The sequence below is a fragment of the Cataglyphis hispanica genome, chromosome 4 (genome assembly GCF_021464435.1).
Source record: "Cataglyphis hispanica isolate Lineage 1 chromosome 4, ULB_Chis1_1.0, whole genome shotgun sequence".
Lineage (NCBI taxonomy): Eukaryota > Metazoa > Arthropoda > Insecta > Hymenoptera > Formicidae > Cataglyphis > Cataglyphis hispanica.
In genome coordinates this window covers 11303502-11317807 of record NC_065957.1, presented here as the reverse complement: position 1 = coordinate 11317807, position 14306 = coordinate 11303502, and the positions used below count along the sequence as shown (strand labels likewise).

Sequence of the window (14306 nt, the reverse complement as noted above, 5' to 3'; positions counted from 1 at the left end):
GGATCACGTTGCCGCTTTTAAAATTTTTTAAAATTAATTTTCTTAATAATTTTTGTTCCTAATTTTTAAATATAACAAGTTACAAAATTAATAAAGCTCTAAAGTAAAAATAAAAATAATATTTTTTAAATTAATTTCTTAATTCGACTTTAAAGAGCAATGCGGCGATCGTCGTTGAATTTACTATCGAAGTCATTGCTTTCAAGAATCGCCAGGAAAATCTGGAATTAATTCCAATCCTACAATGAAATCCCCAATTTTCAACAAAACACACCGAATTAGGCGTCGTGAATGAGTCTTACAAGAACCAATAGAAATAATTCTCTACAATGAAAATCCTTGCTAACACGAATCATGCAACTTTATTAATGTTCACCTGACAAGATGGATAAAGATCATAAGAACTAAAAGAACATAACTGAAAGAATATGTTTTTGCAATATAATTTATTAACTTATTTTGTGAATATTTAGTTCCAATACGAAATATTCGTAAATACATCAATCTCTAATTAAAAGTAAATTATTAAATTCGTCAAATAGTCTCTAACATCTTTTATACCTTTCTAAGAACTATAGACTCTAAAGCCTCTTTAGCTCAGTGGTAGAGCACTGGTCTCGTAAACCAGGGGTCGTGAGTTCAAACCTCACAGGAGGCAGTAAAGAATTTTTGCATTCTCTCATATATTCTCACAAAGTATCTTATATTTTTTCAAGTTTCCTAATAATCATAAATATTGAGAACTTGATTTTTATTGATATGAATTATAAATAAATACGATTCATACATCATATTATATATTTGAGACAATCGTATTTATCGATATCATCGTTATTCTTTAAAAGTGCCATTATTAATCTTATTGTATTATTTTTCATTCTTTCATATTCTTAGAATTATCGGATTTAGTATGTAGATGTAAAAAAAGATTATTAATTAATAAAATTATAACGTATACGTACATATAAGTCTTAGATACGATCCAGAAATAAAAATGAAAGAGTTTACAACTTTTAAGAAAATCGAAATTTAAGAATCGATTTATTTGAAACAAATTCTTGGATCAAATTAAAGGTCTAATAATTTTTTTTCTATTAAAAATGTTCGAGTGTGAATTTCCGGGCTCTTTAGAATTGTAACTTCTAAAATATCTGGTTCGCGAATCAGGCGATAAATTGTCATATGGACTCCGGACATTGGAATGGAAAAGTTCCTGGATCATCGAGTTGGCGCCGGACATGTTTCGCACAAAATGCAATCTCCAGGGATTCTCCTCAAGGCCTGGCGACATTTGACGAAGATAAAGCGCCGGAAGGGACGATAAAAGAGCTATCGCTCGCGTGCCGGAAACTGTGTTCCCGCCCTCGGCTACAAAAACTACAGCCCTGAATAAAAGGATGAATCTTAGCTTCCATTCATGTACTTGCCGCGTTTAATGGTGTATAAACCCGATTTACTCTTTTGTGGAAATTTTTTCGATCGTATCAGCTACCGCGATCGGTTGTATAATTACAAAAGGTATCATTGCAGGCAAAATTGCGCATTTGAGTATATGAGTATACTCTTGTGAATATTTTACACTCACGTCGAGATGAAGTGTCCCTCGGTGATGTTGCTGTTCGTTTTTTTTGGCCAGTGCATCGTTTGCTCTTGGCAGGTGCAGAGTAAGCAGATATAATGGAAATAATGTATTATACGCGCAAAATGTGTCAAACGGAGTAAAATAAGTGGGAGTAATAGAATAACATACAGTGAGTGTAACGTACCATGTATGTGTGTGATACTCTAATAAAATTCTGATTAAATTAACAATAAATTGCCACTTTAAAATGGTTACTGAACAAATAAGTATGAAAACAAATCAATTAATTTTATCATGGAAAAATATCGTTACGCAGCCGCAAAGTTGATTATCGTGCTCGCGTGCGCTATCGCATTTAAACTTGCGGAGCGACATGAGGAGAATAATTAATTTAAAAGCAGAAACACAGGCGTTAGATAATGTACGATTGACAAACAATTATACTAATTATACTAATTATGGTAATTTGTAATATTATTACGTAATTACTTGTTACATTGGCGGAACTCGTATAATCGAGAGTGATCAACAGTTATTATCTCATTATTATATTGTTGTAAACCTGTTTATCGTACTTCGTTTTACACATGATTTTACATGGACGTTATTAATCTTGTTTTGTTACTTTATTATTATTCTGGCAAAATTGAATAGAATCCAATCAGTGGTCTCATGTACTAACAATCATCATCCTTTCAGTCCGATGTCCCGTGATGCGACTGAATAACGGAAAGATTCGTGTTCGGGCTCGAGGTCGGATTGTAAGATTTAATTGTCTCGATGGATTCACTCTCGTAGGCAACAAATATTCCACGTGTGTGCGCGGCCAGTGGGACACACCTACTCCCGTGTGTGTGAGTAAGTAAAGTCATGTATGTGTGTGTTTATGTGAAGCAGACGATAATGTTTATCAACATATGAGCACAATATCTGGCATATTTTTTTCACTATTATATCTTTAAAATTAGTTCATAATTTATTGACATTGGGAGAGAGATGCAGGAACGATTAATTCGCGTGACAAGAAATCTGGCAATTGATATCGTGGCTTGAGTGAAAAGAATAAATATACATAATATCAGTAGATTTGATTTATCTCTTTGCACGTGACGTACAGATGCGGAATGTCATCCACCGCCAGCACCGGCTCATTCGCTTATGGCACAAAAATTGGACGGCGCGATATTGATGTTCTTCTGCGAACCTGGCTATACCCTGATCGGCAATGCTGAGATTTATTGTGACGGAGTTCAATGGAACGGAACGATTCCTTATTGTCGAGGTATTGCAGTAATTTTAATTATTCTTCGTTTTCCTTGCTTAAACTATTTCTTTCTTACTCAATAATTGTAACAATAAATAAAATTATTAGACACGTGTAAATATTTTGACAACTTAGAAATTGAAAATTATTTTTGATGGGGCACAAGAGAATATATATGTAATTAAATAATTTTTCCTACGGAAAACTTCAATTGGCATGATCGCTTACAATCTAATAATAATAAATGCGAATTAACTTATTTTTATATAATTATTTGTTTTTGATTGTATTTTCCCTTTCCTTTTTTTCTTTCTCTTTTTTTTAATTAATTTTATTTAAAATTAATAATTATTAAAATTAAAATTAATAATTAATAATAATTATTAAAATTAATTTTATTTAATTAAATCAATTTTATTTCTATCGTAAATCCGATAATATCATTTGCAAGTCACTTGTTCGCGTTAACGCAATATCTCGATGTTTCATACATAATAAGATGCGAAAGCACCCGCACCCACAAAATGCGATTTCGAGAGTACGGATCTGTGCTGGTGGGAACAGGACCCACAACACGATTTTGATTGGAAACGTCATAATTTTGAGACACCGAGCTTACACATCGGTACTGGTCCTACGCACGATCATACGCTGGGAGCCGGAAACGACGGTACGTATATTTGTTTGACCTCGACTTTTCGCTGAAACGTTATAGATAAAAAAAAAAAATAGGAAAAATCACTGTCCTTAAAATACATGCTCGCATATTTGCGATATAATTTTAGGTCACTATCTTTATATCGAAGCATCCGGACGGTTGGTGAACGATACGGCAAGAATTATATCTCCTCTATATAATTCCTCATTGACTGAATCGGGCTGTTTCTCGTTTTGGTAAATATAATTTAATGTATAAAAATAAAATATCACTCTACAAGTCTCTTGCAGCTTTCCAGAGTTTAACTATTTTATTCTAAATTTTATTTTAAATATGTATAAGTCAGATTTTTAATTGAATTTAACGAACAAATTTTTAAATAAATTTATATAAGAACAAATTTTTAAACAGATTTTTATTGGATTTTTTTAAATAAGGATGTATATTTGGATGACAGGTATCATATGTACGGTGCCACGATCGGCTCATTGAATATTTATTTCAAGCCAGAGGATACTGCGTCGAGATTGATGTTCACCAAAAGCGGAAATCAAGGGAATCAATGGTTTCATGGTATCTTTGAGTTACCGAAAACTAATATCAGCTTTCAGGTGAGTATCTTTTTGATAACAAAATTAACTTTTAATCAGAATACTTTTATTTATACAGTAATGTTGTATCGTTATATTAAAATACAAGAAAAGAGAGTGAAATGTAAAATATGAAAGATTATAAAAAGATTAAGGTCTTACAAAATTTTTATATATTTTTAATATTGTTTATAGATTATTATAGAAGGAGTGCGAGGTAGCAGTTACGTGAGCGATATCGCGATAGACGATATCGCTATTTTACAAGGGGACGAGTGTATCGTTAAGAATGAATCTACCAGCGTAACTATAAGCAATGACGGTAAGTTAATTTTTTACATTGATTCTTAAACCAACAACAGGAAGCACGTATCTTGCGGTAAGATAATAATAAGCATCATAAGACTTATCTGATAGGAAATTCTTTTTAAACATGTTAGAAGGATAGTTTATAATTTTTAAACTTCCGATATTTTAATCTCTTCAAAATGAGAGCATTTTTATGTAATATTTAAAATATTTTGAGATTATGTCAACAATTATATAAATATTTTTAGATTGTATTTTGACTATTATTTTCCAGCAAGAGAGAAATATAGCCATTTTCCTCTATATATATATATAGAAAATGTATATCACACACGTTCTAAAAGATCCATGTCTATTTCAGATCAAGTCGAAATAGTTAACGCGCAACAAACCTGTCGGAATAGATGCGTTTTTTCTTCGACGACGCCCATTTCCTCCGACGCATCTAATAATTCATTTGGGCCGGAAAGTTGCCTTTGTACGGTCGATTGTGCGGAACGCTCTATATGTTGCCCGGATTACGCTGAATATTGCATACTGGGTAACTAATACATCTTATATATTATATCTTAATAAGATCCGTTGATCTCTGAGTTGCTCGGCGTAATTGAAAATTATAGTAGTGTCGGATACCAAGTTATTATAGCTCATTTAATTTTGGGTAAGATTTACGTGTAAAGTTTTCGATTGCAATTACAGGATATAGCAGCGTTATGACAGTAGATATGATGACATCATTGGATACTAACACTACGATTTCACCGGTGAGAAAATCTACTCTGACAGGATTTCCTATGAATCCGAAGGATGACATCGATCCAGATATCAATTCAGCGACGTCGAAAAAAGCGACTACGGGAAGACCCATCACGACGGTCAAGGTTCAAAGTAAGAGTCCGTCACGAGCAACAACATCTGTTAAGTCAACGTGGCCTGCAGAAACGAAGGAGACGCCTTTCGAACCCAAGATAATTCTCACAACGAAATACATAGAACCTCAGGATCGATCTGGTAATGTTCGTTATGCATATATATAAAGTAACAGAGATTCTTTTTAATATTGAATCGTAAGACGTTTCGGCTTAATTTAGTTATATCTTAAAAGGAAACTTTAAAAAGTAAGCCAAAAAGTTGAAATATAAACTTACTCTTATTGAAATAATTGCATTTAAATTTCAAATCTTCTTTTCTTGAGAGAAAATTCTATATATAATATTGTAAGCTGAGAGATAATTCCCGATTATACTTAGGAAAGTAAATGCTAAAAAAGAAAATGCTAAAGTTTTGACAAATCTTGCGATAAGTCATTCCCCATTCTTTCAAAAATTAATTATTTTGTAGAATTTTTTTTAATTACCAAATGCGTCATAATTAATCTGACTATTGATAATTAACTAACTCAATTTTAAATACTTGATAATGCGTTTATATTACCAGAATTATAAAGCAATGTTACTAACCACGATGAAACATTTGCAGATTTGCACATAGAGCAGAATCCGGAAAAGAAGAAACACGGTAGAGGCATCGAAATCTTGGATATAGTCTTCGCAATCGGCGCGACTTTGGCCTTCCTTTCCGTGGCATTCGTGATCACGATCATTGTTATTAGGAGGAGGAAAACTTATAAGAGAGGAGCGAGCAGTTCGGCTCTCTCGGAGGACAGCGACGTTCGTTTTCTAACGTCAGACGAAATCCTCGATTTCAATTTAGCCCGACCCACTGATAACGACGAAATGTAGCTTCACATTATCAAAATTTCTTCTTTAAACGGTTGAATTGAAATTCAATTGATTCTTTGATTAAATAATTAATCGAGTGAATGAAGAGAATTCTGTGAGTAGAAAATAATCTGCATTTTATATCTTTATTGATCTTTATCTAATTTTTTTTTTATTATTCGAACAAAGTTTTTGCTTTTTGAAAAAAAAACAAAAGTTATGATAAAATCTTTTTACTAATAATAGAAAGAAATATTATTGTTTTAAGAATCTGTCATTACACTGTTAAAGAATATTCCCCGGAAACTTACAATATTGATATCTACAATTTTAATATTTTAAATATATAAAAATAGAATTAATACTTTTATTATTATTTTTCAGTATAAAAAATCGATTATTGATATTAATAATAAATTATTTGACAATATTCTGCTTGAGAAACATATCCCTTTAATTTAATTCTATTTTCCTATATTTTATGTTTTGCTTTGTTACATTACTTTAATTTAAAATATTAGGATTATTTCTATATTTTTATATGTATATAAATTTTTTTTTCTCCTTAATAATTTATTTTGTCTGTACTAATATACTATACTTTCAAATATACCGGCTCTCAGTGTTGTAAGCATACGCATAATTTTAGGGAACGACCCATTTTTTCGGTGATGAAAGTAGCACACGAAAGATTAACCGACACCGACATTGCGTAACGCTACTATTTAGAAGATCAATACGCATTTAGAATTTTCAGGCGTATCGATTGATTTCACTCTGGAAATACGTCATTGCCGAAATACGTATATGCCGAGGCACGTAGTTTCAATAGTCCGTAGACCATCATAAACAATCGGTTGCCTCGATTATGTGAACATTAAGCTAGTCTAGGTCTACACATTTAGATAAGTACTATGCACTGTACATGTCAGTCCCACGCAGGGACTGGAGTGCAAATAAGTAGCATATATTTGTACAGACGTACATCTACATATGCAGACAGGGATCTCAGTTTACAAATCCTCTGAAAAGGTTCCTCTCATTAAACATATCCCTCATAAAAGGTTTCGCTAAATATATCGATCTAATGAAATATTCATGAAGGCACTTTGTAGTCGCGACATTTTTGTGGTGATGAACCTTACAAGTTTATGGATGTCGTGAAACGCCGCTTTTCTCTCCGGAGAGAGTACCGAGGAAAGAATACAAAGCCAAAGTATATGTCGAATTTAGTACGTGCGTGGTCGATTTACTGCACGTTTCGGCGACGTTTCACTGATGTATTATACATTGTGTATAAGCGCTCGTATACGCCTGTTTTGTGAAAATATGATTCCTTTTATGAAACGGCTTATATATTAGAATACTAGACGAAAAGTTATTCAAACATCAAAGATACATAAATGTCTTATCTCTATTTTAAAGTTTCTACACATCTTTTCTCACAATCTTTAATCAATATCTGATTTTAAATATCTCGGCGTCTACAGTCTTATTAAGATTTCTTCAAGTAAAGTCAATTTGTGAAATATTACTTTTTATTTATATTATAAAGCTTAGTAATGATAGTTGCTTATTTATTTATTTTTTTTTTTTTATTATATTTGATTATCGAAAAATTATTGGATGTTTTGATATTTTTTTAGAGACAAATGTGTGTATTAAAATTAATCCAAAAAATTTTGCATCCTTTACACATGTTATCAGAAAATAATTTCTTGCTTCCGCGATAATCTCTTATTCTCGAATCGATATTGAACACGAATTAAGACGTCTGACCTACTGACGCAAACGAAATTATATTCTGTAGTAAACAACACATTTATCTCACGGAACGCAATTTAAAAGATGACAAAAGGGTTGAACTCCGCCGCGACAAGCTGTCTATACCCTCGGAAGCATCTCTTATTAAGAGCTCGGGTTGAACTTCCATTTCCATGCTAATCTCCTCGCACAAATGGCCTGTCAGTTTCCAGAGAGAGAGACTTGTACCTGCGAGATGTACGCGAAAGAACGTCTTCCGTTGCAAATCGCAATGTCACCCTTGTGTAGGACGTCGAAAAAAATATTGGAAATACATCGCCCGCACCTAGGTGACCTTCGTGTCCCCGGTGAAATTTCGCGTCTGCTTCACGTTTGCTTGCGAAAGCTCCCTCCGAACACTTTCTACATCGATTATCGAATTGTCATCGCGTGTCGTTGTCTGGTCTGATCAGCGATCGATTCAGGAATTCTGGGATGGCAAAGAAATGCTTCTCTAAAATTAGAATTTATATATTTTTTTTTTACGAATGAAAAATATAAATTATATTTTTTTCTCAACTGAGTTCATATCTTACAATTAATTATTGGCAGCAATATTTCTTTTAATATATTTTTTTTCTACCTGGAAACTGTGTGGCACAAATTTTCGATAAAGATATTAACAAAATATTATACTATTGTGCAAAATAATACTTTTTACTAATTAAGAAAATTTAATATTAATAATTTAAAATAAAATAATAAAATCGTTTACAATAAGTACAAAAAGAAAATTAGAAATTTTCTTCATTTCAGTCTAATAATTTTATCTCTGTATTACAAGTTTGACATTTATTTTCGATGAGTTGCCCACGAGTTTTTCTTGTCATTACAGAGAATGGCATTCGCACCGGTTCCTGGATTCATAAAGTCAGAAATAAGCCAAGTGATCTGGACACAGTGCGTATGTCGTCAGATAATAATCGCGATGATGCGTGCACGGATCGGTAGAGTGTCCCCATTGTCATTCGCTCGTCGTCGATCGCATTTCGCGTGCGCTGCCGCGTGCGTGCCATCGATGATTACGTACACAATGTCTGATCGCACACACGTAATGAGCTCGCGGTGCGATTGCGTGCGGTCCGGGCACGTGTACGAAGTCTCTGAAAGGCGGGTCACGTGGTATGCACAACACACGGAGAAAGAATGAAGAATTCTTGGATTGCGCAGTCTCTCACTTTCTCCCGCTTTATCCTTTTCTCTTCTCATTCTTTCCTCAGCTCGTCGCTCCACTTGTTGCAACCGACAATGGCGTGCATTATCCGCCTCTGTCACGTCGCCGGGATTGATAAATCGAAGCGACGTCATATTCCTACCACTTCCTCGCTTTCCTTCGCTTCTTTCTATATTTCCCTCCGTGTGCATCTGCCAAGTTTTGTTTATTTAAATCTCATCTAGAGATAACGATTGCCATTAAAGGGGATCATTCTTGCATCGCATTCCTTTAATCCTGAATGAAATTTCCGAAAAAGAAACTCGCAAACGCATCAATTTCGGGTGATGCGTTTAGGAGAAAAGTATTTGCCATATTGTGAAAATGATGAGACCTATGACCGAATGATCTTAATATTGTAATAAAAATATAATGCTATGTTAATATATTATAATCAAGCGTTTAACATGCAAAGTCAGGTGGTACATTCGTACAGCTGTTTTCTAATGTGACTTGTTTCTTTTATTTCCTATGATTGCAACTTGTTCTTCAACCCAGATGTATCCAGAATTATAAAATTATCACGTATGATTTTTCACACGTTTTGATTGTACTTGAAGGAGATCATTTTTCTCTTTTTTTTTGTGAAAAAGTACGTCGATGTTCAGTTATTTCTTCTCGTCTAAAGAAATAGATTGAAAAGATCCGCGGGGATTCCCATGGAGTTTCCAATTCGATATTTCAAGACGTCCTGAAACATCAAGATTGAACAGCAATTTTGGCGAAGAGCCTACTCTTCTATCGTGATGCATGCAAAAACACTTCCCGGGTGTCACAATAGGTTTAATCATCCTAAACCCGACGTTATGAACCGTTCGTATTTTCATATAGCGTCGTGGTAGAAGGGAGAGAGGAAAGAGAGAGAGAGAGAGGGTCGATTCCGAAATTGCGTTTGTACCGAGCAACCGCAAATAGCGGCGCGGTAGGCAAGTCGGTATAAAATCGGACGATCCCTCGATCAAAAGTCACAGTATTCGGGCCTCCTCGCGGTGTATCATCACCGTAATCGCTACCGTGCATTACCGCATTGAGACGCAAGGTAAGTGCCGGAAACCGGTTTCTCTCGCCGTTGAAGTAGCCTCTTCGGGGAAAGCGCGCGGATATTTTAACGCTCTTTCCTCATCAATTACATTCTGGTGATCTGTTTGTGTGTGATAATATACATGAGTTTACAATAATTTAATGAATTTCGAGAAAAAGTATATATATATAAGATGTGTTATAAATTGTTAGATTGAAAAAAAAAATTTTTTTCCAAATTAACTCAATTAATCTTAGATTGACAGTTCCAATTTTTTAAACGTGCCTTGAACTTTCGCGTGTCACTCACGACGCTGTTCAGTGAATCAAAAATTTTGTATACTGTTGTAAATTTTTTTTAAGTATTTGCTTGGCATGGAAAAATTGATACGTATAGACATAATGCAAAGTATATATTTATTTTTTATGATGACAGATGCATTGTGCTATTGTCACCGTCATCATTTCTGTCAGCTGTTTTCTCGTATTGAGAGCAGCGGCAGAAGAAGCTGTCCAACCGAATCAACAATCATTGGATTTTAAAACTGTCGCTATCGAAGATCAAATTGATGATGTCAGAGTCAATCCCAGGGAAAAGAGAACGCTGTTTTTGAAGAAAAAGCTGCTCGGTGCTGGTCTTCTTGGCTTCGGTCTGGGAGTTGCAAAAGGGTAATATCTTTTCTCGTACATTTAAATCGGTATCTGTTTTTTAAATTTATTTTTATTCTTTGTTATTATATGATTAATTATAATTAATAGAGATTTAAATTCGCAAAGAGAGTGATGTGACATGTCAATAATATAGAATTACTATTTATATTGTTTCATATGAAAAAAATATATATGATTTTCATTATTTTTGTTAAACGCTAAAATTTCTTCTTGTGTAATATATATATGTATAAAGATATTTTATATTTTATTATTTTAATTATCTTCTTATAATTAAAATTATTTCAAAGTTAAATTAATTTAATACGTTTTATCAATATTTTTACGATTGGATGAATATTTTTAATTTTCTTTTTCATTTCATTTTTAGTTATAAAGCCGGTTACTACAGCGCACCGGAACTACATCATGTTTACGTATCGCCTCCAGTGAAATACGTGGAATACGTCGAGAAACCAGTTTTCATTGAGAGAATTGTTCCGAAACCTATTTACAAACCACATATTGAATATGATGCGCCAGTATGGTCGCAACCAGATCCTTCCTACGGGTAAGGGAAACCAGCTACCCTATCTTCTGCCTTTTTAACGATTAATATATAATTGAAATAGTTAAATCATGTCTCTATTATATTTTATTGCATTAATGTGAATTAGCTCGTTTTATGATAATTTGATTTGTAATGTGATGTCTAGAATAATTCAACTTCCTTGAACGCGCGGATATTAAAAATATTAGCTTAAATAAATTGTTTATGTATTTGACTGTGCAAAGACTTAATCCTCTGCTAATCTCTCTCACATTTTTTTTGTTCTTTTCTTTACAGCGGCTGGTAAATCTGGAGTACAGCTAATTGATTTGATCTCCTCGTTTTACCTCGAGATTTTAGGAACAGCTAAAAATTTTGCGCGTGCATCATGTCGAGTCTCAATCCGGTCTAACTTTAAGTATAAGCATGACATTATAATATATATATATATATGTTTAGCAATAACAAATAAAAGAAACAGTTATTTTTGTTACCGATATAAAGCAATAAATCATGATTTGTAAATATTCAGAAGTATTTTCATCATCAAACTTTATTTACATTTCCTTTCGACTAAAAAACTTTGTAAGGTTTTTTTGAAGAAAAAAAAAATCTTATTTTCAATCTTTTAGAGTGATAAATTATTTGAGAAGGCTTACATAAAAAGACAAGATTTTCACTGAACAATCATATGGCCGTATGATTATCTTTATTGCCGAAGATGTTACCAAGTAACATTGAAATATTAATAACGAGTATATAATCGCGTGATGCGTCTGAAATATACAAATATCCAATCCTCATAAATTTCTCGCTATATGCTATATACGTATATTTAGATATTCTCTTTCGATAACATCTTTTAACATGTAACACATTCATACGTACAATTAAGTTCTCTTCTATTCACAGTCAGATATAGATGTAGAAACAGTAATCAGTAGCGTCGCGAATGCGTCCTGCCACTTTAAGAAAACACTATTCAATAGAGGAATATGAGATACTTGATTTTTTTTTTTTTTTATTTTTTAATGTGTATTGTGAAACATGTCAGAACATACACGAATGCACAATTTGCCTATTAACAATTTCAATCATTTGTAATGGCTGCAATTTAAGGAACTTTATTAATTAATTAAACAGTCAATTTAAGTATACTTTAATATATATCAAAATTTACAGACAAATCGAGCATTCTCGTGTTCAAGTTTAAGTCTTCATTTAATTATATACAAATGGACGCTTCTATTCAGTAATGGATATTCGCTACGCTACTGATAATAAATGACCACTTGCAATAGATTGATTAACAGGCACCCTTGTGAAAAAATTAACCCTTTGCATTTTTCCATTCTTACGCTTTTGTTTCCTTTGTTCTTTTCTCGATAATTGCCATTTTTATATTTTATTTCACTATTGTAAATGAATAGTCGTAATTGAATGAAAGATGTATCAGATAAAGTTAAAAACTCGGGACGAGATATGATAATCGAGGTAGAATATCTGCTCTTTGGTAATTAGATTCGTTAGTAAAATTAGTCGAAGTGAATAGAAACGAGTCTTTAAATTAAGATCTGGCTCATCTTTTAATCTTTCATTCACTCAACATCTTTATTTGACTTTCTCATTACGGTTTCGTTGGACTTTTATTATATTATAAACATATATATTATATACATACATGATACATTATTGTATTTCTAATAACCATTTAAAAGGCGTGAAAAATTGCGGAAAAAGGACACCGGGAAAATATTCAATGTAACGGAACTTGTGCAGATTTGCAAAGAGTCAATCAAGTGTTTCCGAAAATCGTACATACGTCGTGTGATGCTCCAGGATGCCTGTCACGTGGAACGCGAGTCGCTTAGAGAGGCTACTTACAAACTATTCATATCGCTAACATTAGCGTGGCTACGTGACTACAGGAAAATTACATTGAGGTACGTATATTCATCAAGTACGTGGGCCCGGCCTCGCCGTACGTGTATTGTTCCTAAATATATACCTTTTATCGATCTTTACTCGCGAGAGCGTTTATACACAGAGCTCCCCGCTCTCTCACGAGTGACAGCCATCGAAAATTATGGCATAATTATTGTTACGGTTAGAAAATGCGATTATATTCTTTAACGATTGTCGTGCGGATTTAGCACCGACCGCGAGTCGAGAGACTGTGACTTAGGAAAGATCGAATAGTAATCTATTACGGGTCGTAATAGGAGAGCTCGACGAAGAAAAACTAATCTGGGTTCGACGAGCACTGTTTGATTCGAGACTCATAAATCGCGAATAAAAACGAAGAGGAAATTCTTTTCCGCTCAAGGAATCCTCTTTTGATTCATTATCGATAACACACTTTAATTACTTATTATATATATCGCCTCGATAAATATAATGCGCATTCGTAAAAATTTCTGAGGAGTATATAACGTGTCTGTTTCGTTTCCTTCTCGCACATTCTTATTGTACGTTGGATACAGCCGAAAGTATTATCATTAACAAGATGGCACATCGTATACGTATTGGATCGTTAGAAATGCACAATTATTGAGGTTGCCATGTCAAACAATGTTAATACCAACATTGCTAACTATAGTTGAATCTTCTGATAATGATAATCTCAAAAAATTAATTATGAGAATTTCAGATGTGACAGTGCTAAGCTGTAATATATTGAAGAAATAAATTAAGATCACTGATTTTAATTTATTTCTGATTTTAAATTAGAACTAAATATAGATAAACTGATATGTAAAAAAAAAAAAAAAATTACGCGGATGTAGAAGCATTAATTACTATTTTATTTAATTACTAATAAACAATACTCTGATATATACTTTCTGTAAATGTATATGTCGAATTTACAACACCGATTTCAGGAAATAGAGACGGACGAAAGTTGATATGGGCGACGCGATCTTTAAAGTAGAACATATGAAATA

At 33.1% G+C, this 14306-nt stretch overlaps 3 protein-coding genes and 1 non-coding gene across 6 annotated transcripts in view; 3 read left to right on the top strand and 1 right to left on the bottom strand.

Moving 5' to 3' along the window:
* Positions 1 to 14306, bottom strand: part of LOC126848798 (L-allo-threonine aldolase) — a 117502-nt gene that overhangs the window by 42604 nt on the left and 60592 nt on the right. The window lies entirely within an intron of this gene.
* Positions 587 to 658, top strand: Trnat-cgu (transfer RNA threonine (anticodon CGU)). Its single transcript has one exon. It is a non-coding gene; the product is annotated as a tRNA-Thr (tRNA).
* LOC126848793 (MAM and LDL-receptor class A domain-containing protein 1-like) lies at positions 1404 to 6568 on the top strand. 3 transcript variants are annotated; one of them, XM_050589998.1, is made up of 10 exons: positions 1404 to 1657; positions 2282 to 2440; positions 2700 to 2864; positions 3346 to 3516; positions 3632 to 3740; positions 3962 to 4115; positions 4290 to 4416; positions 4765 to 4944; positions 5103 to 5414; positions 5883 to 6568. In XM_050589998.1, the coding sequence occupies exons 2-10, from the start codon at positions 2296 to 2298 to the stop codon at positions 6143 to 6145; spliced, it is 1626 nt and encodes a 541-aa protein (XP_050445955.1). In that variant the 5' UTR covers positions 1404 to 1657; positions 2282 to 2295; the 3' UTR covers positions 6146 to 6568. The 3 variants fall into 3 exon arrangements, with proteins under 3 accessions (XP_050445955.1, XP_050445954.1, XP_050445956.1); XM_050589997.1 differs by having other exon boundaries at positions 1404 to 1664; XM_050589999.1 differs by lacking the exon at positions 1404 to 1657 and adding an exon at positions 1986 to 2003.
* Positions 10026 to 11838, top strand: LOC126848826 (uncharacterized). The gene is made up of 4 exons (XM_050590065.1): positions 10026 to 10179; positions 10597 to 10829; positions 11203 to 11382; positions 11659 to 11838. Exons 2-4 carry the CDS (start codon positions 10597 to 10599, stop codon positions 11666 to 11668), a joined length of 423 nt encoding a protein of 140 aa, XP_050446022.1. The 5' UTR covers positions 10026 to 10179; the 3' UTR covers positions 11669 to 11838.